Genomic DNA, 25651 nt, shown 5'->3' with positions numbered 1-25651 from the left:
TAAATTTGATACAATGTGAAATAATTACATGACATACATCGCGTCACAACACATAGTAGTATATAAATATAGGAATGATTCAGTTAACAAATGCAACTTTAATTTTTTTATCACATATAAAGTCAATTAGACTGGTACATTTAAAGATTACCTTTTCTAGCCGGCATTGCTTATCAGGTGGAGGCGGAGATAGACATGCGACAGAGACGCATGTCTGGAAATGCGTGCAGTTCAACACAATGCTAACTACACCATTGAAGTCAGATTCTTGCACAGAGGATACGCTGCTATATCCGTCCCGTGGGAGGTAGCATTTGCCAATTTCCCACGGATCCATTGCCCATCTTTCAGCTTTAGTGTTTGCCCAACTAGGCCCATTAAATCTGTGTAACAATGTGATATTTTGTTCCACTTTATCACATGTTTGGCATGGCTTGTATTGTACTGAACTGTTAGCTCGTTTCCTCTTGTTACATATAAGGTTCTGAATAGAGCAATGTCCACAACTTCTACCAACTGTATTTTGGACGTTAATTAATTCCATCACAACAAAGTCAGTCAAACCTTCCTTTGTCAAATTTAGTGCAATGCACGCTTTGAACCAGTTATTGGTCTGCTTATCGGTGAAGATGTTGGCAGCCATCAACACGAGACTACATGAACCATTCAGAAGAGCTAGTTCGTGGAATCCGCAGAGTAGATGGCGTTATGGAATGTCGTCAATGTTCTTGTCTGTGAGCATCATCTGGTCATGTTATTTTGGTTTCTTTATTTGTACTATAATTAAATAAGTATGTTTTACAAAACTTAGATCGTCTGTTCAGAGAATCTTATTAACTGAAACGTAATGAATACCATTTTTTATTTTCTTAATTAGATAAATAACTAAAGTTTAGTTAATAAACAATAATTTCCAACAATAGATGGGATGGGGCACTCTGAGGAAATTGATGTTACAATCCAGAATAAATAAACACGAGGACCAGAAGACTGGAAGGCTTCCAGTGGAGTCCAGGGTGACGTCTTGGCCAGGTGCCAGACCGGTAGCCCCCGAAGCTTCTAGATAAAAGCACGTTAGAGGGACAAGAAATGTACTATAATTGTTTCAAATCCGAAAAATATTTTTTTTGCGTCTATCCATTATCCTCTTTTCATATGCCCATTGTTAGAAACAACAACTGCAAAAACTTAATACATAACGTCATCCAATCAAATAACTTATTGCCATTATTGTTCACCGTGGCTGATTACGGGCATACCTGTCTATACATATAGATTAAGACACTAGTCTGGTTTCAGTAAAAGGTAACACGATCTGATTGTTATTTACGGTTTTCCTAAAGGATCGGATTTTATATCCATAATTTATGCCCAGAAAGTCTTAAAATAGAATTGATTTTAAAATTGCCTCGAAACCAGACGCCAAGGACCGACAAAGGAGTTTATTTTCAGTTATCTGTTAAACAGCTGTTAAACTGGCCCCAATAGTACCCGCAGCTATCTATATGACTAAGCGTATGTGTTTTAGAGAAGCACATTTCAAAGATTCTCTAGACTTAAAATAAAAAATCACTTAGCACCCAACCCCAATTATCTCATCAATTCTGAATGAATTGGGAAATCAAACTCTGTTGCTTAAACACATCTTGTTTACCAATATTCATAATAAGAGAGATAATGCCTTACACTTTTGAACACATATCATTTAAATGAATTATATACGTAAAAACTCAAAATATTCACCTTGGAAATAACAATTATGTTCTTGCCGGCAGGTTATTATTTGTTGTTGTTGCGCATGCGGGGACACTTTACAGTTTCTCAGGCCCCCGTCTCAGGCTCATGGGTCTCGATTTAAGATGGCTTGTGTACACCAATATTGTAAACACCTAAAAACAAACCAAACACTGTTTCATTTCAATTTCCAGTTTCATTTATATTGCACTAAAAATGTGACTCGAATGTGTTAACAGTGTTTCACTATGATTATAATAGCCATATTAGGAAAAATTCCCCGCCCCATGGCTGCCATGTTTTTTAACGAACCATAACCATTTTCAAACTCAGCTGAGCTATCATTAGAACACATGTTCTGACCAAGTTTCATAACGATTTGAAATTAAATGTGTCAAAAAAGGTTTTACTAAAGCCATATGAAAAATGCCCTGCTCCAAGGCAGTCATGTTTTCCAACGGAATGGATCTATGTTTTACAAACAACCGAAACAATTTGCAAACTCATCCAAGATATTGTTAGGACACATGGTCTGGCCAAGTTTCATAAAGATTGGACTATCTAAAGTTCTGGAGACGGAGACACATGCCCCCTTAAAAAGGGCTTGTAACTAGTGACCCAAATTTCGATACGGGTCATTTACTGTCCAAGGCAAATGCACATGTGAAGTATCAAGCCAATCGGTCAATGTGTTGACAAGTTATTGATCGGAAACGATTGTCACACTAATTGTGACAGTGATCTTGATATTTGACCTAGTGACCCCAATGATAGTGACCCATCATTAGAGCTACCTTTTTGACTAAGTTTCATGAAGATTGGCCACAAAACGTCGAGAGTATTAACAAGGTTTTAATATAGCAATATTAGGAAAACTGTCACACCTCCTGACAGTCATGTCTTTAAACCACCTGGAACCATTATCGAACTTGTCCAAGATATCATTGGGACACATGTTCTGACCATGTTTCATAAAGATTACACAATAAATATGGCCTCTAGAGTGTTAAAGAAGATGTGTTAATGACGCAAAAGAGACAAAGGCGATCACAAAAGCTCACCATGAGCACGTTGTGCTCAATTGAGCTAATAACAAAACGCCCAGCCCATTTGCGGCCATGTTTTAACCCACCCAGAACTATTTTGGTACTCATCCAACACATATTGACGATGCACAACATAAAAATGGTCATCTTATCATGTTGTTTTTTTTATTGTGACAGAAATGGTTTTATAATTATGTTTTGTTAAATAATTATTATCGTTGTTTTTGTTATCATTTCTGATTTTGCAGAAAAATGGGCTAAGCATTGTACATGTATAGGAAGTGTCAAGCATCTGGGTCTTAGGACAACGTATGAGAGTCAGGGCGGGGTGGACAAGCTGCTTTGTAAACCTTTTGCGTCCCCACTACTCCCACCAGCCTACATCCAAGCTGCATTAAACAATCCGGGAAAGAGACAAACAAGCAACAAGACTCATATTTAAAGTATAATCAACTTCATTTGGACAATTTAATAAAGAAAAAGATCAGTTTAGGAAACAAAGAGAACAAAAGGACAACAGTTTAACTTTAATATAAAATAAATTCATAAATTATATTCCAGTCTTAAGTTTTTTCATATTACCGGTAACCTTAAAATAATCCTTGATTGAGGAGCAAAAATAAAATAACAGTTTAAGGCAAAGGGCAGATATGAACTTGTAAATAAACAAGAGATTTGTTTGTCAGAAACACCATGCCCCCTTTTGCGCCGCTTTGAAGCCATATATTGGACCTTTGACCTTGAAGGATGACCTTGACCTTTCACAGCTCAAAATGTGCAGCTCAATGAGATACAAATGTATGCCAAATATCAAGTTGCTATCTTCAATACTGCAAAAGTTCTGGGCAATATTAAAGGTTTCGGACGGACCGACGAACCGACTGACGTACTGAGGGACATTTCAAATGCTATATTCCACCCTACCAGAGGCATAAAAAGTGTCTATATAAGGGCCTGAAATCTGTCACATTTATATACTAAATTTCATCTGAATGGTAGCAGTTGAAATCGACTTATATATTTTCTCTATTAGCTTATTACATCACTCCCCACTTGATATTCAAACATGAAATGTTTATTTAGAAAATGTGAAGTTACGGACAATAGCAGATAAGTACTTTTCAATAAGAAAATCTGCATCGGCCTGAAATGTTACAAAGATTCGATAGTAAATATCTCCGAGACTATTCACCTTAAAATAAAGAAGTTGTACATTTTTATATTACCTTTAACATGATATGTAAAATGGGAATTATCAAAACCAAACAATAATGTTTTTAAGCCAAAGGCAGATATGTCCTTTTCAATAAGAAAATCTGCATTGTTCTGACATGTTACATAGAATCGCTTATGAATATCTCTCAGACTATGCACGTTAAAATCATTAAGTTGTCTTTGCCTTGTAAATTTGTATATTACCTTTAAGCTGATACATACATCAGAAGTATTTATAAACAAGCAATAAAGTTTTATGCAAAGTCTGAAATGTACATTTCAATAAATAAATCCAGGGCCCTAGTTTGGCCGTTTTTGGGGGCCTAAATTCTGCCTCATTCCCCCTAAAAATAGAATACTTTTCCCCCTATTTCAGCTAAAAAATTTCCACCATCCAAAATTTGTTTTATTTTTGTTTACTTTTATCCCTATGTCGCCAGCTGGTTTCGTGCTATTAACCTTTGGTTAAATGTACATTTATGTAAATTACATTGAAACATAGCAATTTTAAGTGTTGAATGGTTGGTGAAAAGATCACCACCTTGAAAATAGGTTTTTGTTAAGCCGAGATTACTGATGGAAATTCCAAATTCAAGATTTGCATACTATAAATAGCCTTATAACAGTCATTGCAGGGTAGTTCTGGCTACCATAACTTTAAATGTCGCTTATAATGATTTTTGACTGGCCCGACTATAAAGTATGAACCAACCCCATTAGGTAAGTCAACCAGAAATTCCCGAAAAGTTGACAGTTAACAAAGACCGGTACAAAACAGCTTTTAAATGCAGTTATTGGCCCAAATCAACCACTTGAATGGAAATATTGATACTTTTCATATTTAACTGATATATTCTTTAACAAAATACTTTCTTAACCATTAAAATTTATCTGTTCTAGTCTAACACATCAAGAAAAACAGCGATGCGACAGATATTTTTTAAATGAGAATCTCCCGCGATTTCACGGTCATATGACATTATTTCTATTTTTAGTAACATACCATGTGTTCAAGTGTTTTCAAATTCAGGATGACATTTCCCGGTATTTTAAATTATTTTTGCTTGTTTTGTAAACAAATTGTAGTGTAAATACAAACTCATAGTAAAAATGATTTAAAATTACCTGAATCACTTTGAAATCAGTCTTTAAATAAACCAGACGTTTGTTGTTAATAAAAAATAATAATATATTTCAGAAAACAAAAGTAATATTTACAATTTCAGCAATACATGTCAAGGTCAAGTTGTAAGTATCCAAATGAAAACTCGTCACGTGACAAAGCAACAATGGCGTCAACATTGTATATTTCAGGCTGATGAGAGTTATTTTCATCTATTGTAAGATGCATTGAAACATTTGAACCTTAAAATATGCCCCCATGTAGTAATTTATATTCATTCACCAATATATGTAGAAATGTATGTAAGAAAATGAACTGTCTTTGATTTATAGCGTGACATAAATATGTTACGAATTCATATTCGGAATTGATTGCATTTATGTGACCATATATAATATAACATTTAATTTTGATAGGGAAAGTTGTTATATATATGGGGCGAGTCTTTATATAGGTGGGGCGAATCGTTATAAAACTTGGGGCGAGTCGTTATGGGGCGAGTCATTAAGGGGGTGAGTCGTAACATTATCTTTCAATACTATATAAACTGTTCGCTAAAGTTTCTTGAGCTAATTGCAGCGGAAATTATTTCTTGTGAAACAATGTCAACAGACCATGTATGTAGTATGAAACAAAACTTATAAATAAACCAGTATGTGTTACTTGGGAACACTATATGAACCATTCATAAAGAGAGGAAATATTTGATGAATTACAATACTGAACAGTCAACTTTTTTGTCCCATTTTTGATCAGCAAAACGATGGTGACTGTGTACTACTTTTTTTTTTCCGTAATGACTGCATCAAGTGAGATATTTATTACGTTATTTCATACAATCTCTAAAACAACGGCTCAAAAAGAACCAACGATTCAACAAGAACCTACCATATCTAAAATTATCTTCCACAGTCCCCAAGAAGAAAGTTGTTTATAAGGTGAAACAATGAGTTTGTTTACTCCTTTATGTATCACTGAAGTATAAACTATTTGTGTTGTGCTAATTTTTCAAAGTTAAAGTACCTCTTCTCGAACCTCACCTCTTTTCGAACCCTTCATTTGTTTACATTTAATTCGCATGCGCGCATGCGCCCCACGTCACCGTTGTTTATGTATATGTAATTTGTTTACGACGACTCGTACGTAGCGGCAAATCGACGAAAATGCGTCAAAACAGTTAGAATAAGTAGAATTATCATTAAACACGTAAACATCATCGTATGTCTTTATGCTTTTTACATATATAAGGATTTTCCTTAAAAAAACTATAGAAACATGGTCTAATTTTTGTTGTCAACTTTGCTTGACAATTTACACATTTTGGCTGCTGCAATAAGTCACGTGACCATGGTCTAAACATGTGACTTATTTATTTTTAATGGTGTACACTGAAGGGTTCGAAAGCAGGTACTCGTTGTTTTGGCAGCATTGATAGTTTTACATGATATGAATGTGCTAGAAACTTGCAAAAATCTGTTATCAAAAGAGGATTTACATAGCAATTAAAGTTGCCAGCCATGTAGAAACAAGTTTTTTTATCAAATAGAGTACTAATTAATATGTATTACTAATTTCAATATTATATTTGAGTCAAATTGAGGTGTCAAAAATTAAGAGGTTCGAAAGATGGTTCGTCCATGATATAAAGCTAATTTAACGAATTATTATTTTACATTACCCCACCCACTATATTTCATTTCAGAAAGTAAAATGTCATCGACTATAAACTCGACTTAGATCAAACAAAAACATCTTATCGTGTAAGTACCTGTTATCGAACAGCACCTATTATCGGACGTTTTGTTTTGGTTCTGTATGCACATGCGCAAAAGTGCGCATGACGTCACATTGATAAACAAATGGTCGCACATGAAGTCCATGACCTACTTGCCTACTTAGCTTGAAACTAATGCGCCGAAAACAGGTTAAAGGAATGCATTTATTGTTATTTACACCGATATGTGTGTTTTTTGCTATTACTTTTTGAATGCATTTATCAAAACGTGCATTTACACACCAAAAAGCATATTTCCGTTTGCAATTTTGATTGCAGCAGACGCAGATTGTTTCGCCGAGTCCGGGTCACGTGATAGTCATGTGACTTTGTATATACTGGAGTAGTATTTATGAAGTGTCGGTAATAGGTGATGTTTACATCGGCCGCCATTTTGTTTTGTCTGCTAGAGGTGACAATAATCAGGGAATCATTGTTATGAATTCTGGAAGGTAGTTTGCTGGAAAACTTGACAGATAAATCATTTAATGCTTGAACTGTTAGTCATTTGTTAAAACACAATGTTTTTGTCATTTTAAGTGTTTCGTTTTTAAGGCAATTTAACGTAATTTCTTAGGTGTTCGATAACTGGTTCGTCCACCATAATAAACAAATGCTTTATTAAGAAAGATTTCTACCGTAAACAAACATGCCAAAGTGCGTGTGTTTTGTGTAAAAATGCTAAATAAAACACTTGATAACAAACCCTTGAAAGCGAAAGTTGGAAATTGAAGATGGTTACATTCCACAATTTCGTTAGAGTATGAAGGTTTCATCCTACTACAGTTTTGTGCACTGATATTTGTGTTCAAAGGGCGTACTTAGCGATTTCGTCTCAGTAATAATACATAGAATGTGTCTTAGAGGTGTAACTGATAGGTGAAAACTATAAAGCAACTTCAGCATCTGTAAGTGTAGAAGCTAAGCACACAATTTATGTATTTGCAGATTATTTATTCATAATAAGTATACAGTACATACAGTGTTGTGTATCGTGTTATTTCTTAAAAGTTGACCCAGCATTTGTAAAAATATTGCAAGACATATACATTTCCAGAAAGGAAATTCATTTCTGCGTTGAATAAGACCAAGATCGTGAAAATCGCTGCACAATTGATGAAGATATGGCTGTTCAACGCGATGCACCCCGTTTTGGGCTGATTTTTAGTTGCATACCTTGTTATATATATATTTGATAGTGAAATTTTTTTTTTCAGACGAGTTAATGTTTCGTTATAATATGATTATTTATCATTCAAAATGATGTTTTCACTAATTAATATCATAGCCACACGCTAACCACCTGTGCAGTACATGCGTATTTTAATGCATTTCAACCGATGTTGTATTGAGTTTTTTTACATTTTATGTTTACTTATTCATGATCCATGTGTTTTTTAAATGCATTTGAAGCGATTTATAGTGCGATTTAACTTACGTTTTATATATAATATATTTACAATATTGATAAAAAACTGACCCGTGGACGTAGATTTGTAATAGAAAACAAATCACTTACAATACATGCAAAAGTGCACAATATTTAAATTTAACGCACAAATATAACGGTATAAAACAGCATACTATTCACACATATATCTATTACATAATTGTTTTTTATTTAGGATTTGTCAGAAGACTTCATGGTCGTCATCGAGGATAGGGTCGTGCGTATTCTGGTCCAAGTCCTGCAATGTGGCTATATGGTCGCAGTAATTGTGGTTGTTATCACGTCGTCCCAATACTTTTCGATATTTCAATAATATTGACCATTGGAACACTATTTCGCAATAAATCACGATTAACATATGTGAAAAGATGTATATTTATTTGAGAGTAACATAAGATTGTAGAGTAAGATTTCTTAGACCGTTGCAAGCTTGTGAATACAATTTACACTTAAAGTATTCATTGTTTTCGTGTTTTTTTGTTAACTTTAAAAGTACAGAATGAGGGTGTTCATAACGAGTACAAAAACTATTGTTTGTACAATATTGTATGCCGGACATTAAGGGTGCAAGTTATTATATCAAACAATGAAAACGGTCCCAAGTAAAATATGTCTCAAATATTAAATCGCTGTTAAAAATTCATGTGCTCAAATGCCTATTGATAACAATTGCCCATTATTTACTTTGCCAACTTATTGATTCAACTAATTATCATAGTGGTGTCATGTATTGTTTATGACTATGTAAGAATAATAGCATTCAAACAGTGAAAGACCCACTTATCATCTAAAAATGATGTTGGTGGTAGAGGTGTCTAATAATCCTCATGACTTGTGAGATTCCTAAAAAAACTAAAATAATGATTTTCTGTGTCTGTAATGTCTGAAATTTATCATGGCAAGCTGATACTAATGGCCAGTGCAACAGCAAGACCTATTGATTGAACTGATGATTTTGGTGGTGGTGGTTGTGTCTTATATTTGGCCAGCTGATAATTATTTCCCACGAGAAGGTGGTATTTTCTAATACTTAGAATGACCAGCTGATACTATTTGCCCATGAACAGTGCGAGACCAAGTATTTGTCTGAAGTATTTTTTTCGGTTCCGGTTCCGGTTGTAAACAATGCAAAACAAAATGTAGAACTTAGTTTTTCTAAAAACATATGCAATCAGTGCGATCTGAAGTGTGAAAAGTGTGCAATTAGTGAAAATAATGGATTTGTGAATCAATGAAATTGTACGTATAAAACGAAATGCAAACAAAATAAGTAATTTGATAAACTTTAACATTCTCAAAGATAAATTCGCAGGGTGGGGTATTTTTTCTCACTTGATACTAGTTTAAGGGGGTATGAACGCATAGCAAGTACCGTTAAACCGTAACCCGTCACGCTCTACGTAGCAAATCAATAGTCACGTTTGAAGAAATAAACACATCTGTAAAGCTGCTACGTTTATCTCCATTGATTATCCAAAATTTCACGCTTGAAAAGACGCTCCTTATTAACAATGAATAGTGGAAAGCGGACACTGTCGTCTACAGCTAGTGAAACTTCTACAAATACAAGCTTGCTAAAAAAACGTCAGTGTTTGAGAAAGGCGAAAAATGCGAAAGTAGCAGTCAAGTAAAAAATACAAACAAAAATCAAAACCAGACTCGAAAAAACAAAAAACAATGACGACATTTGTCACTAGTGCACAAAATGAAAATCGTGATAAAAGCGAAATGACAATTGAGAAACGCCTTGATGACATAAGCAATAAATTGTCTCACGTCCTCACCAAAGAAGACTCATCATTCATTAAGGACATAATCAAAGAAACAGTAGAACAATTAAAGGACCAACTCCTAGGCAACGTCATTCGCCGGATTGAAATCCTTGAAAGTGACGCTTTTGAGCAAAAACGAGAGATCGAATTGCTTAAAAACGAAAATGCCTCAAAGAGTAAAATAATCGAGGATCTCAAAGTACAAAATGCGGCATTAGAACAAAAGAAAGGCAGGGAGTCAATGCAGCACGACGAGTTCGCGAATGCCACAGAGCAATATAGCAGGCGGAACAACCTAAGAATAACCGGTGTTCCAGATGACCAGGACCGACAGTCTTCGGAGTCGGTAACAAACAAATTCGTCACTCTGGTTAACACGCATCTGGGTATGTCCATAGTGCCTAATGATATTGACATAGCACACAGGCTCGGTCAATTCAAACCTAACTCAAATCGGCCTATGATTGTCAGATTCGTTAGGCGACAAACTAAGATTGACATTCTGCGCAAAGCCAAGCTTTTCAAGGGGTCTGGCATCTTTGTGAATGAGGACCTCACCAAGCTCAATGCAGAGGTACTGGCGTCCGTCCGTCTGAAACAGCCTAGCGCTGTCGAAAAATCGTGGTCTTTTGAAGGCAAAATATTCGCGCTATTCAAGGGAAACCAACACGCCATGCAAATAAAACATTCAGAGTTTAAAACCTTGCTAGAAAAACCGTGGCCCAAAAAATCATACTCCGAGTGTGTAGAGAATCCCGCAAGTGCAAGAAACAGAGTATCACCACGCTAGTCACATGTGCGACCTATGTATCAATGAACATTGATTACTATATATATATATATATATATATATATATATATATATATATATATATATATATATATATATATATATATATATATATATATATATATATATATATATATATATATATATATATATATATATACATAATTTTAAATATAAACATATTATTATGTGTATATATGCATGTGTATATATATGTATATGTGGGTGTGTGTATGTATGCATAGGTGTGTATGTATATGTATATATTAATATAGAAATCTTATAAAAATATAAATATGTACATTTGATAAACATTTTTAAGGCTTAACGATTAATACCTATAGCATTCTCCAACTTTGTTCCAGTTTGGAGCTGGGTATTTATACAAACTATGTGTGTATCGGAATTACAGTAATGTGCCCCACGCTGCCTATCAACATTAACCTCCTTAGTTAATTATTTAAAATCAAAATATATTTTTATCACATATGATATTCATTATTACATTATTATTCTTAAACATTGTCTCTTTGTTACAAGTATAGCAATTGATCATGCTACGCACACGCAGGTGATATAATTTTCTCTGTACATAGTTACGCCCCTTTTTAACAAAAATACATTGGTTTCAAAATGTCAATACGGCTGCACGTATAACGGTAAACTAAAGCTAAAATTACGTGCTCGCTGCTGAGCTCAATGCATTTTTCGTGAACGTTTTTTAGTATTCTGTATTCATGCATGTTAAAAATGTGCTAATTTTGTGCTTTATGTTTGTATACTGAAATATGCATGAACTACAATAACTTCAGCAGTGCGAATTTATTTGGATGGGAAATTATATTAACCAACCTTTAAAAAAATATCTGACGAGAACTACCTTTCTTAATAATCTTTCTGTACTTGTTTATGTCTGTATACATGAAATCTCGGCAATAGTATTTGTATTTTTGCAATTACAAAATTGTAACTTTATGCAATGCTTGTAAATAGTGTTTTTTCTCAAGTATACATTTTCCACATACATGTTTTTTTACATTTTTGTATGCTTTGAACATTCAATTATGTTAATAACTGTGAATGTTCTTGTACCTAAATGTTTTTTTATTTGTTTTTTTTTACATTTATATGTGTTGAACATTCAACTATGTTTATGTTTATGACTATGAATGTTCTTGTACCTAAATGTTTTATTTTACATTTGTATGTGTTTAACATTCAACTATGTATATGACTGTGTGTAATTAGTGTCATTTCTCACGTATGCCTTTCCACATTAATGTAATGTTTTTACATTTATATGTGTTGAACATTCCATATGTCTATGATAGTGAATGTTTAGTGTCTAATTATGCACGTAAAATGAGCAATTTCATCCATGTTTTTTTTGCAATTAGAATCGATACTATTCTCTTCAAAGTTCGCAAATATTGATACTGTTTACAATCTCAATTTTACGTCTTTGTGCACGTTTAACTATAAAAACAAACTGGTTATTGTGAATGTTAATAACAATACCTGGTCATTCAGTGTTACCACTTACATTATGTTTTTATCCACTTGATACCTTCAATAACAAGGATTCCTTTGCAGCTGTTATTGTAAATATAACGTATGTTTGAAGGTACTATAAGTGGTAAACAAACATCATCTTTATTTTTCATTTAGCACTACTAAACTAGAATTTTTCCCCTTTGTTATAAACACTCTTGCTTCATTTTCGCTTTCATATGAAGCCTTGTTCAAGTGTTAAGTGAATGATAGATGTTCAATGCAATTGCACTGTCTGGTTCACTGTCGTTGCTTTTATAGTATTATCCTTTTCTTAAGAAGACAAATTACACAATTATTAGTAAGATGCATGTAGAATGTATACTAATCTCCTGTGTATGTGTTTAATTGTAGTGCTACAAACTATAGCCATGCTACCAGCTTTGTAATCTTACTTAAGATATATACAATCATAACATTGTCATTGTAAAATAGAATCTGTCCTGTCTAGGTTAGTGTACTGATAACACGAAACGGACAGCAATCACCTTTAGGATGTATAAGTAATATACATTTAGTTTTTTACAAATAGAACCACTCTTGTCAATTCATGATAGCATTATATTTGAATAATTATACACTTAAATAATGCTAATAACTGACGATTTATAAATAATATACTTTTAAGTCTTGACAAACAAAATTAATTTAAACAATTCATGATTGTAAAAAATGCTAATAATAGAGTACATATATATAAGAAATAAAACCACTTTTCATAAAAATGAAACTGTTTAAGCTAATGTGGTACTGACCTGCATATGCTCGTTTATCTTTGCAATGTTTAACCGAGCTGCTTTTACATATATTGTAATCATTTCTCTTTTATGTTTGTTTGTTAATTGTTTATACCTTTTTGCTATTTTTTCTTTTTACTTATTCATTTCTATGGGATATTCATCTTTTTGTATCCCTATTTTATGTTTTCCATGTTTGTTTGTATGTGTGAACATCTTATATCTTAAAATAGAAACCAACTGGACATGTTTTGAAATAGAACTAACTAGACAAGCACACACAAATTATCACTTACATCACCCTTCACCTCTTTAACTGATTAAATTATGTACTTTGAATGTAAAAGGGCTAAATAATAAAGATAAACGAATTAAAATCTTCAAATGGTTAGACGAAAATAAATATAGTATATGCCTATTACAAGAAAGTCACTTGACACATACTTTAGCAAAAACCTTAAAGGACGAATGGGACGGAGACATCTATCTCAGTGGACGACATACTAATAAACATGGCATTGTCTTTCTGATAAAAAATAATATAGGGATCACAGTCGATTACTTTAACGAAATAATAATTGGAAGACAAGCAAGTATAGATATCAAAATACACGAAACACAAATAACATTAATCAACGTCTACGGCCCTAACATAGACGATTCCACATTTTACGAACAATTACAATCCTTTATAATTAATAACCAAGATAAAAATATTATAATCGGTGGTGATTTCAATACTGTCCTGAACCCATTATTAGATAAAAAGAATGAAAACCTTTATACCCATACTAAAAATAGAAACATTTTAAATAACATAATTGAAGACTACAATATGATAGACATCTGGCGTACAATATATCCAAACGAAAGCAAATTCACCTGGCACTCAAACACAAAACCAACAATATTTTGTAGATTAGACTATTTTTTAATATCTGAATCTCTTTGCAACATTATCGACACGTGTAACATAAAACCAGGATTTATGACTGACCACTCTCTAGTTGAACTTAAACTGCACAATATACAACCTGAAAGAGGCCCAGGATACTTTAAAATTAACAACAGCATCTTATTAAATACACAATATCAAACACAAATAAAACAGGAAATATTAAATACAGTTCAAAATAATAAAGATGCAAACCCAAACACCTTATGGGAAGTAATTAAAGGAAATATACGTAACACAACAATTAGATACACATCATTTAAACAAAAAGAAACACACAAACTTGAAACTGAAACCACCAAAACCATTGAAACACTTGAAAAACAATTGCATCAAACAAACACAAATGATACCACCGACATTGAAAATGAAATAACAGTAAAAAAACAAATATTAGATGGAATCTATCATACACATCTAAATGGAATAATACTAAGAGCGCGTGCACAGCATGTTGAACACAATGAAAAAAATACAAAATATTTCGCAAACATTGAAAAACGTAGAAGTGAAAAAAAAACTGTACACAAATTAGTAGTCAATGGCAAAGATATAACAAACAGAACTCAAATACTAGAAGAACAACGTTTATTTTTCGAAACCCTCTATAAACGAAAAAATGTTGAAAATAACACCCTTTTTAAAAATACACATCACGCTTTAAACCAGGAGGAAAAACAACTGTGCGACGGATTGCTTAATGAATATGAATGTGGATTAGCCCTAAAAGAAATGCAAAATAACAAAAGCCCGGGATCTGATGGCATCACAATCGAATTTTATAAAATATTCTGGAATGATATAAAAACACATCTAATTAATTCACTAAACTATTCATTTAACAACGAAAACTTAACTACGCTACAAAAACAAGGTATTATATCACTTATTCCAAAACCTGGAAAAAACTTAGAATCCTTATCAAACTGGCGCCCGATTAGTTTACTAAACAATGATTATAAAATTGCAACTAAAAGTATAGCAAACAGAATAAAAAAATATTACCATCAATCATTTCAAAATCTCAATCTGGTTTCATAAAAGGACGTTACATTGGTGAAAACGTTCGTCTTATCCAAGAATGCATAAACTATTTCAACAATTCAAATAATCCTGGTCTAATATTCTTTGCAGACTTTGAAAAGGCATTCGATTCGCTTGATCATTCATTTATGTTCTCTTGCTTAGAAAATATGAACTTTGGTGAAAGTCTCATGCAATGGGTCAAACTATTCTATACCGATATTAACAGTATAATCATTAACAATGGCTTCTTTTCAAACAGTTTTAACATCGAACGAGGTGCTCGACAAGGATGCCCACTCTCATCATCGCTATTTATTATTTGCATCGAGTATCTATCACATCACATCCAATCAAATAAACACATAAAAGGCATATCACTAGAACCTGACGAAGAAATCAAACAATCCCTATTTGCTGACGATGCAACTTATTTTTTAAACGACAATTACGATTCTTTCCATAACCTAATAGAGGCGCTAACCCTTTACGGAATGACATCGGGTCTTAAACTGAACAAAAGTAAATGTACTGTGCTACGAGTAGGTAGATTAAAACAAAGTAATGTTCAATATAAAAAAGAAATGAAATTTAATTGGACATCCGATGAAGCCACAACGTTAGGAATTACTTTCACAAATAATGAAAAGGACACAGTTCTTAAAAACATACTACCTAAATTACAGAATTTTAAAACTGCTTAAAATCATGGCATCATCGTAAACTTACACTAATCGGAAAAAACACAGTATTGAAAACGTTTGCACTTCCTAAATTAATATATGTATTAACAGTTCTCCCAAATCCACCAAATGATGTTATTAACGATATAAAATCAGCAATATTTAATTTCATATGGGACGGTAAGCCTGATAAAATAAAAAGAACTCAGTTAATTCAATCCATAGAAAATGGAGGTATCCAATTAACGAACATTGACTCATTCTTGAATGCAATCAAATGCAGCTGGGTTAAAAGATACCTAGATAATACCAATACGAGTAAATGGAAATTATTCTACCAGAAAATCCTAAAAAAATATGGTGACTCCTTACTCTTTGAATGTAACATCAGCAATACTATCTTACATGAAATTGCAAACGAAAACATATTTCTGTCTGATGTTCTATCAGCGTGGAGTGATGTCACTCATAACTTAGAAACCCAAACCAGCAGTAAAACAATTTTATGGAACAATAAAGACATAACTTCAAACGATAAGACGTTTTTCTATAAAGACTGGTTTGAACGAAGCATTAAATATGTCGACCAATTATTTGACTACAGAATTAAGGATTTCTACTCTTTTGATAATATATGCTACATATACGGAATACCTTCAAACAATTTTCTGAAGTACTACACACTAATCAAAAGCATACCCATACATATTAAATCTGAAATCAATACAAATAATACTCCATGTACTCAAACAACATTTGTAGAAAACATACTTGGAAGAAAAAACAAAACAAATAAAATATTTTACACACTACAAATTAAAAACCCTACAGAAAACTCCAAAATCCAAAATAAATGGCAAGTCCTTTTTGGAGAAAAGGAACTTAATTGGAAACACATATTTACCATGCCATATAAAGCAACCATTGAAAGCACACTGAGAAATTTTCAATATAAATACATCCATAGAATTATAGCTACAAATAAATATCTCTTTAAATGCAAATTATCTAACTCAAATCTGTGTGACTTCTGCAGTGAAAACATTGAAACTATAGAACATCTTTTTTGGGAGTGCAAACACATCCAGCCTATTTGGAATCAATTAATATCTTTTCTTGAACAACATCAACTAAACGTTAAACTTTCTTCCTTAAATGAAAGTTTCGGAATTAACTCATTGAAATCAATAGACTGTAATAATATTGTGAATTTTATGGTTATATTGATGAAATATTTTATCTTAAACATGAAGTACAAAAAACAAGCACCAAATTTTAATTGTTTTGTCCATAGTCTTAAACTAAAAATCCAGATTGAGAAAGAAATAGCCCTCAGTAATGACACATTACAAATCTTTGAACAAAAATGGAATCGGATTAAATTCTCATAATGTTTTTGTCCACTTATATACATTTCATTCTAATGTTCAGATTTTTTCAATCTGACAAGATCATTGTGAATATACAACAAAACACACAAGTCAAGTATGCTTTCTTCCGACTCTATACAATTCATCTTTTTTTCATAACTATTCCTCTGTTGTTCTTTTCTTTTCTCTCTAAAAAATATATATTAGCATATCTTGTATAACATGTCTGAACTTTATTGCTTTGTACAATCACTATGCTGTATGATCATATACATGTTTACATTGTATGTATGATATTGAATAAAAAAAAAGAAAAGTATTTGTCTGAAATAAAAATGTTGGTGGTTACTGTGTTTTATATTTTGCATGACCAGCGGATACTAAATGCCCGTGAAAAGATTGAAGAGCAAGACAAATTATTTATCTTATATAATGATAGTGGTGGTGATAGTGTATTTTATTTGGCAAGGCCAGTTAACACTTATTGCCGATTAGAAGTACAAGACCAATTATTTGTCTTAAATAATAGTGTTTGTGGTGGTAGTGTCTTATAGGTGGCATGACCAAAAGATACAAGGTGCCCGGGATTAGTGCAAGTAGAAGTATATATCTGAAATAAGGATAATTTTTGTGTCTTACATTTGGCATGACTACCTGATAATTATTGCCCGTGAGAAGTGCAAGACCAATTTCATGTCCGAAATAATGATGTTCGTGGTGGCTCTCTCTTATATTTGACGTGACCAGCTGATACTTATTGCCCACGAGACGTGCACTACTAATTATGTGTTTGAAATAATGATAGTGGTGATTTTCTTTTGTATTTGGCATGTCCAGCTGATACGTATTGTCAATGAGAAGTCCTGTCTTCCCAGAACGAGGATCATATGACCTCAAACAATAAATTTGTTCCTGTTCTCTATACATTAAATTTAATGCTTACACGACAGCCCGTGTATATTATACCTAATTATTATGAAAGGACTATTTTACTGTAAGTGCTTGTAAACTTAATTAAGAGAGGATGTATGGAATTTTTGAAGATTTTTTAAAATGTATTTTGTGTATGTGATATGCATATACATGTATAAAAGATGCGCACACCAAATAATATACACGGTACTCATGCCTTGTACGCATACTGATGGATGTTAATAAGCGATGTCGATAATATATTAAATTGTCAATAGCAATATAATATGTTCGTGAACAAATCTCCACGAAAATGCCCAGAGAATTGCATATTATTCAATTGACGAAATATGTGTTAAATGGTAATTAGCGTGTGAAGTACATTTTTATCAACTGCACCGGATTTACTGATTCTCCATATCGACACTGACATTGCATTTAAAAGGACATTTTCACAGATTTTGGCTCGTATTGAAGTTTGTCATTAAAATCTTGAATTGATAAATGCAAACATTGGAACAAAATAGCTTAAGTATAAAAAATAATAAATTTAAAGAAAGAAAAAAGGTATCCTAACTCGGGCTCGATCCACTGACCCCTGAAGTAAAAGTCTCCCACACCACTCGATTATCCGTGCGCGCATTGCGAGTTGTTCATTTTATGCTTAATATAAGTAATTATCGCAATGTAAACAAAACAGAACGATAACAACAGAACTCTCAAATTATTTTATCGTTTCGCGTTTGTAATGCTCTAAAATATTGAGGTTTTTAAATCGTCAAAATATGCATAGTTTGGATAATTCAGAGCATGGTAAATGTTCAATATTATTGTTTCTTTGCAAATATCATAAATGAAACGAAAAATAGCAAATCTGATTTTTTTCCTCAATTTTGTCAATATACCAAAACTTGAAACGGTCAATTTAAGTATCATATGATGAATACATCGTTTAAGTACCTTATATAATGAATAAATAGAGAATTCGAAGTAAGAGTCGACTACTTAATACGTTTATTTAGCAAGGCTTAGAATACCTAAACCACAAGCCTTTACGAGTGGCCAAAGGGTCTGTTTGTTTTTGCCGAGCCAATTAACGTATTTGTATTCGGCGCTTACATGTACCTGGTATTCAATTCATGTCATCATTTTCGCATGTTTTTCTTTTTTCATGTGTTTACAAAAACGAGACTGTATCCGAAACTAAAACATCAACTGACGTCATGTATAAAAAGAAAACCACGTCACTACACGGCACTTGTAAGGTGTATCGCAACAGTGTTGAAAAGCCGCAAACATTATCAGATGGGGTTGTTATTTCAATCATGCGTTCTGCAGGATGAGATTAATTGAGCCTAGAAATGGGAAAACTGGGCTTAATGCATGTGCGTATAGCGTCATCCCAGATTAGCATACGCAGCCTTCACAGGCTAATCATGGACGGCATTTTCCGCTTTTATGGTATTTTTCTTAAAGGAAGTATATTCTTAGCTTAAATCCATTTAAGGCGTTAAGTGTCGTCCCTGTTTGATCGTTTTCTGCACAGGCTTATCTTTGACGACACTTTACGCACATAAAATAAGCCCCGATGCTAAACTTGTTTTCTTACTGTTATCTGGATTAATACAGAAGAGAAATAATTTGCTTAATATGCATATAAGACACTGCAAGTCTCCTATTTTTACGCTCATCGAAATACCAAGTATTTTGTTAACGTTGACCAACCATTATAATAATACTATTTCTAGTAAATTGATAAATAAACCACAAACAACTGTTAACGCTATCTTTATGTGTCTGAATTTGTATGCTGGGTCCAATATTTTCATCTTTAGTCTGTACCTGACTGGGTGTTTGTTTAAATCTCAATATTTGTGCGATATGGAATTCATGCTTGTAGTATTATTGTCTACTGGTGTCGAAGTATATGATTGTTTGTGACCCTTCTACGGGGTCTAAGATTCTACTGGAAAAGCGCCGAATTTAAACAAATTAAAGACACTATTATCGCCACTATATTTATTGTTAATCATTAGATGTTAATTATTTATAATTAATACAGTTATGAATATAGACATGTTTCAAATATGAATTTAGCTCAAGTTAAACTTCTATTTACATCCTGTGTATCCATTTCACATGTTTGTTGTTATGAATCCCTGTAATACATTCAATGTATGGATACATATGTTAGGTAAATTAATGATTCGAAGAGCGTTAATTGTTTTTGTTTCGATGCAAAATGCATCAAATCTTATCAATATCAAATCTCATTGATTAAAAGGATAATTTTCAATTTTTCTCAAGAAAGAAAACATCTTAAAAAATAATTCCCCTTTCAACGATGACATTCTTGTTTGCAGAGCTAATGTCGTTAGGTCGATAAATCGACGTTAAACCGGTTCTTGCAACGATGACATACTTTTTTGCAGAGCTAATGTCGTTGGATCGATAAATCGGCGTTAAACCGGTTTAAAATCGTTGCAGGCAATCTGATTTTGAGACTAGTTCTGGGGATATTGGGCTAAATGCATTTGCGTAAAATGTCATCCCAGATAAGCATGTGCAGTCCGCTCAGTTAAATCAGGGACAATATTATCTGCTGTAAAAGGACTCTTTCGTTTAGAGCAAGACTCTTCTCAATGATAACCCACTAAAGGCGGAGTGTCATGCCTGATTAGCCAGTGCAAACTGCACAAGCAAATATATGACGACACTTTACGCCAATGCACTTAGCTCAGTTTTCCCAGAGTGAGGCTCCAATAATAATGACAACTGCATGCGACTGTGGGTGTCCCAATATCGTAAGATAAAACGACATGACATTTTTGGAAAATATATTTTGGATATGTAGAGTTTTAATTCACACAATATACAAGTCAAATCAGATGCCAGCACTTTGTTAAAGTAAGCTGGAGTTTTTTTTAATGCTATTTCAATATCTGAATAAAATTATTCTTTACACTGACATCGAATAACACTCCTTTTATTTTCATTTTATTTAATGACAAAATGATCATACCTAGTGGGCACCCAAACGTTGCTGCAACGTTGTATTAAGGTTGCATTCAAACGTTGCAGTTTGGTTGTCACAATGGTGTATGTGAAAGTTTTCCTGTCTTTTTTTCCTGAGGCTTTTTCCAAACGTTGCTGCAACGTTGTATTTTGGTTGCGATCAAACGCAGTATTTTTAAATTCAATTTTTTTATAATCTAAAAATTAAAAAAGCAAACTATTTACTGCCAACCGCTCATTCGAGTATTATCGGCAGTTATGGACATTTTCGAGTCCGTTTCCTAGAAAGAACCAGTACTTGATGTCTATAGAAGAGATAGCGAAACGCTCCCCGAGTGGGAATCGAACTCACCAACTACCGATCGATAAGCGGACACCTCATCCACTACACCGCTGCAACATTTGAAAGTTTCAGCCAATTTTGTTGACTATTTATTTTTGGTTGAAACTTTGAAACTAGATTCTACCATTTTAATGCATAACACAACTTAAACAATATATTTTATCCAGCGATTTTTAGTTAAAGTTCATCTTAAGCATCTTTAAGTTTAAGCAACTGATCTGTAAAATAAAATAAAAGGAATTTCTAAAATTTACAAGAAATCATATTTTCATTGATGCTATGCCTTAACTGTATTATAATAAAGTACGATTCCTACTCGGGGAGCGTTTCATTCTCTCCTATATAAACGCCAAGTACTGTTTTGCTTTCTAGGAAACTGACTCGACAGTGTGCATATCTGCCGATAATACTCGAGAGAGAGGTTGGCAGTAAATATTTACTTTTTTTTTAATTTTTATATTATTTAAAAATATAGAATTTAAAATACTGCGTTTGAATTCAACCTAAATACAACGTTGCAGCAACCTTTGGCAAAAAACGTCGGAAAAACTTTCATATACACCATTGTGACAACCAAACTGCAACGTTCGAATGCAACCTAAATACAACGTTGCAATACTGCGTTTGAATGCAACCATAATACAACGTTGCAGCAATGTTTGGGAAAACGGCGGGAAAACTTTCATATACACCATTGTTCCGTTATTTTTAATTATAAAGTATAACATTTACAATAATGACGTATGTAAGCTAATCTGGTTTCGACGATATTTAATTTCACGTTGTGATCTATTCATGTATGTTTTTGGGCAAAATCATTATTCTGTTAAGTGATGTTGCGTGAAGATGACAAACATTTGGATGATTATATTCTTTACATAAAATAACGTGTTTTCAACTGAATATATGTTTAAAACTATTGAATGTGAATTATTTCAAAAATACAAATTATGCCCGTAATATTCATACCTTTCTTCATAACTGCGCTAGTCTTTAAACGTCTTCAATGCCACAAAATGCCAAAACTAGTCATGTTGTTTTCCCCAGTAATAAATTATTCCAAAGAAAACGCTGCATTATGAGAGTAACTTTATCTGTGGCTTGTACGATGGCGTAATTGAAAACAGAAAAGCTAACTGTTTCATTCGACTATATTAATATCACTTAAGTTACACATGCGCAATAAAGTCATACACATTCCACCCTGCTGTAACCTACCATTTCGGTGTATGATTACCACTTCCGTCAGCACTAAATCCTTCCATATATTGGGAGATTGAGTGTCTATAGTTTTACTTATCATTTTATTGCAACTCAGTTCAATTGATTTCATTATTTGACCTATTATTTATATTATTTAAAGATACTACAGGAACGGAATCAAAATTAAAACACAATTTAACTAGAAAGATATATTATTACATATAATCTGTCAACGTCACATCGTTTTGACGGCAGGTGTTGTATTAAAGCTGCGATACAAACCGGTCGAATTTCTGGCAAAGATTTGCATAGACGTCTTATTTAAACCTACAACAATAAGTGAACTAGTCACTTATCTATTGCATTTATATTTTGTCCAGTATTAAATACTTTTTGTGTATCATCGTTTCCGAATAAACATTGATATAATTGCAAGCATTAACAGCTTTGTCATTATAACCGTTGACTTTGTTGCAAGTTAAATATTGTAAACATGAATTTTGATGTTAAATTGGATACAGATGCCAAAACACAACACAATTTAATTACAGTAAAAAAAATTAAAGGGGGATTTTATCTTGGGTTGGTTATTAAATTAATACAAACCTGGTAAACTGGAATGATTGTAAACGCATGTAGTATTGAAAAACATCTCAATGTTAATATTTCGCTCTTATGTGCTTGATCGAAACATTTAAAACACGGAAATAAAAATCGATATTATAAAAATGATTTATGTTATAATTTATTTTCCTTGGTGTCACATGTCCTTGCCGGAGTATTTACCTATATCTATTTATTTAAACTCTAAATTTAAACTCTGCAAAACCTTAAAGAGTTCTATTTCCGCCTTGAGTTTCGTTCAAATTTACGGAGACTCATTCACATAATCACGTGACTAAATGCTCGTATATTCAAATTACAAGAATGGCGCATACAACGGTTTTCTGGTAGTCTCCTATATTTATTTGATTTAAAAAAATAAAAACATTATATCTATTTATTTATATTTGAATATTAGCGACTGTTGCTGCTCAAAGGCGGTTGACTCTGAAAAAAGAGTTTAAATCCACGTTCATCTATTACAACTCTGAATCTAACGAAAACTGCAAAACAAAATTTTAATTTATCCGTTTGACAATTAAAGCAATTTTTATGAAAGATGAACTAACGATGAATGTTGAACGATGAACCATATTTACACTTTAATGCATTTACATTTTATTTCTTTAATATAATTGTTTTGTAAAGTCTTAAATAAGTAAAATATTTTCGCTTCAGTAACTGACAACTCATAAACGACGTCAAACTTGAGTTTCAATCGTCAATATAGGAATTTTTATAGTTTAATATTTTTTAGTATCATCAGGAATGAAGTTTAAGTCATTTAATATTGTATCATAACGTTATTTTATCATACCCTAAAATGCCGTACAAACTTAGCTATATAAAAATATTACCCTTCTATGACGACAATCGCTGTGTTTTAGAGTAAATTAAAAAACAACAACAACGAAGACGCCAAAAGCTAAGTTTTAAATATAAAAAGTAAAAAAAGCATACACTAACTTTATAACTTTCAGACAATAAATACCATACACTGACACCGATAGTAGCCGTTAAGGTTTTGAATTTGTTTAAATAGAAGCGGAATCGAAAATTGTGCGATACCGTCATATTAGCAGTATTATAACATGATTACAAAGTTTTAACAATCAAAGTCAACATTCTTTTTTAACGGAAACTCGTAGCTTTTGTATACAAGTATTTAAGATATTAAAGCTATAAAATTAAAGTAAACATTGTTATGACCAGGTTTCAAAGTTTTTCGCTCGAAAAAACACCTGCGAATTCTGTTAAATTATTTGTATACGCTTACGTGTATATCGAAAACCATATAAAGTTTTTGAAAAACAGAACATTTCTTTTTGCATAGGAATATATACACAATCGAGCAATATGTCTAAAAACAGAATATCCTTTGAGTATTGCGTGTCGGTGGGAACGACGTATCGATGTAATCCGAGAGATGCAAATATCTGCACGATGCCTTCTGAGTTAGACGGTGCTGTATTTGTACATTTATGGCATTTATTTTCTGGACAGTTAATTCTAGCTTGGCATTAACGTCCACCATTACATGTATTTAAGGGGAAATTTACAACACACATAAGGCACTAAACATGCCCACATTCAAATGTGAAAATGAATGCGTATACATGTCATTCGTGTATGAATGGTTGTCAGTATTACAACTGCAAAACACACTTGCTATGATGTGGTTGCTATGGAGGATACGTGTTATCATCGGTTGCTAGGGGGAATGCTGAAAAACAGAAGCGAGACATGTTGCAATTGTTTTCAAACATATCATTATTACTGATGGTCATACAGACAAAAGAAACAAACTTTGGTAAATTGCTCATTTACAACTCAATATGTTTTAAACCAGAGCAGAATACATTAAAACATAATTCTTACTTTATTTGAATAGATAGTTATATAAAACCTGTTGGAAACTAATTAAAATCGGTTAACATAAACAATATATATAATTTACGGTATTGTATAACTTCCGCTGTGTATCCTTCGATGTGTCAAGCAATGTAAGCCGCTTACACAATTTAAACGCAACAACCATAAAATCTACGTTCTCACCTTTTAAAGTTATGTTTGGCTACCTCACTCAAACAGACGTCACCGAAAGAGACGTTATCGGAAGTGAGTCGGGACGCTGCCGGTCCGCCAGCCACGTCTCACTGCCGCCGCTCTCACCAGATCCTCCCCCTAGAACTCCAACACCTCATCCGCCGACATCGCTACCGCCACTGCCGCCGATGCCCATAGTAAACACCTATGTAGTTTTTTTCAGATGTAAGTACTAGTTCTTACCTTTAGCAGATGAACCGTTTTTAAACAAGATTTAAGCATTACCTTCATAGATAATAGAACATT

The 25651-nt window shown here is 32.9% G+C and overlaps 1 protein-coding gene across 30 annotated transcripts in view; it reads right to left on the bottom strand.

Annotated features, from left to right (window-relative positions):
• LOC127881542 (uncharacterized) overlaps positions 1–25651 on the bottom strand; it is a 533182-nt gene that overhangs the window by 445901 nt on the left and 61630 nt on the right. For 9 of the 30 annotated variants that reach the window (XM_052429470.1, XM_052429517.1, XM_052429518.1 and 6 more), the window contains exon 1: positions 1744–1885. The exons of 16 other annotated variants lie outside the window; for them this stretch is intronic. Coding sequence is in view for 3 of the 14 variants with exons in the window: in XM_052429484.1 (XP_052285444.1) it covers positions 152–307 (156 nt within the window). In the remaining 11 variants the exon portion in view is untranslated. Of the gene's footprint in view, positions 1–151; positions 418–1743; positions 1886–7530; positions 7622–25651 lie in introns of those variants that run through there. 5 more of the 30 variants (XM_052429484.1, XM_052429486.1, XM_052429478.1 and 2 more) reach the window with 4 other exon arrangements.

This window comes from Dreissena polymorpha, chromosome 5 (assembly GCF_020536995.1).
Source record: "Dreissena polymorpha isolate Duluth1 chromosome 5, UMN_Dpol_1.0, whole genome shotgun sequence".
Classification (NCBI taxonomy): Eukaryota; Metazoa; Mollusca; class Bivalvia; order Myida; family Dreissenidae; genus Dreissena; species Dreissena polymorpha.
Note: the sequence above shows the minus strand (reverse complement) of the source record. Positions and strands in the feature narration are given on the sequence as shown.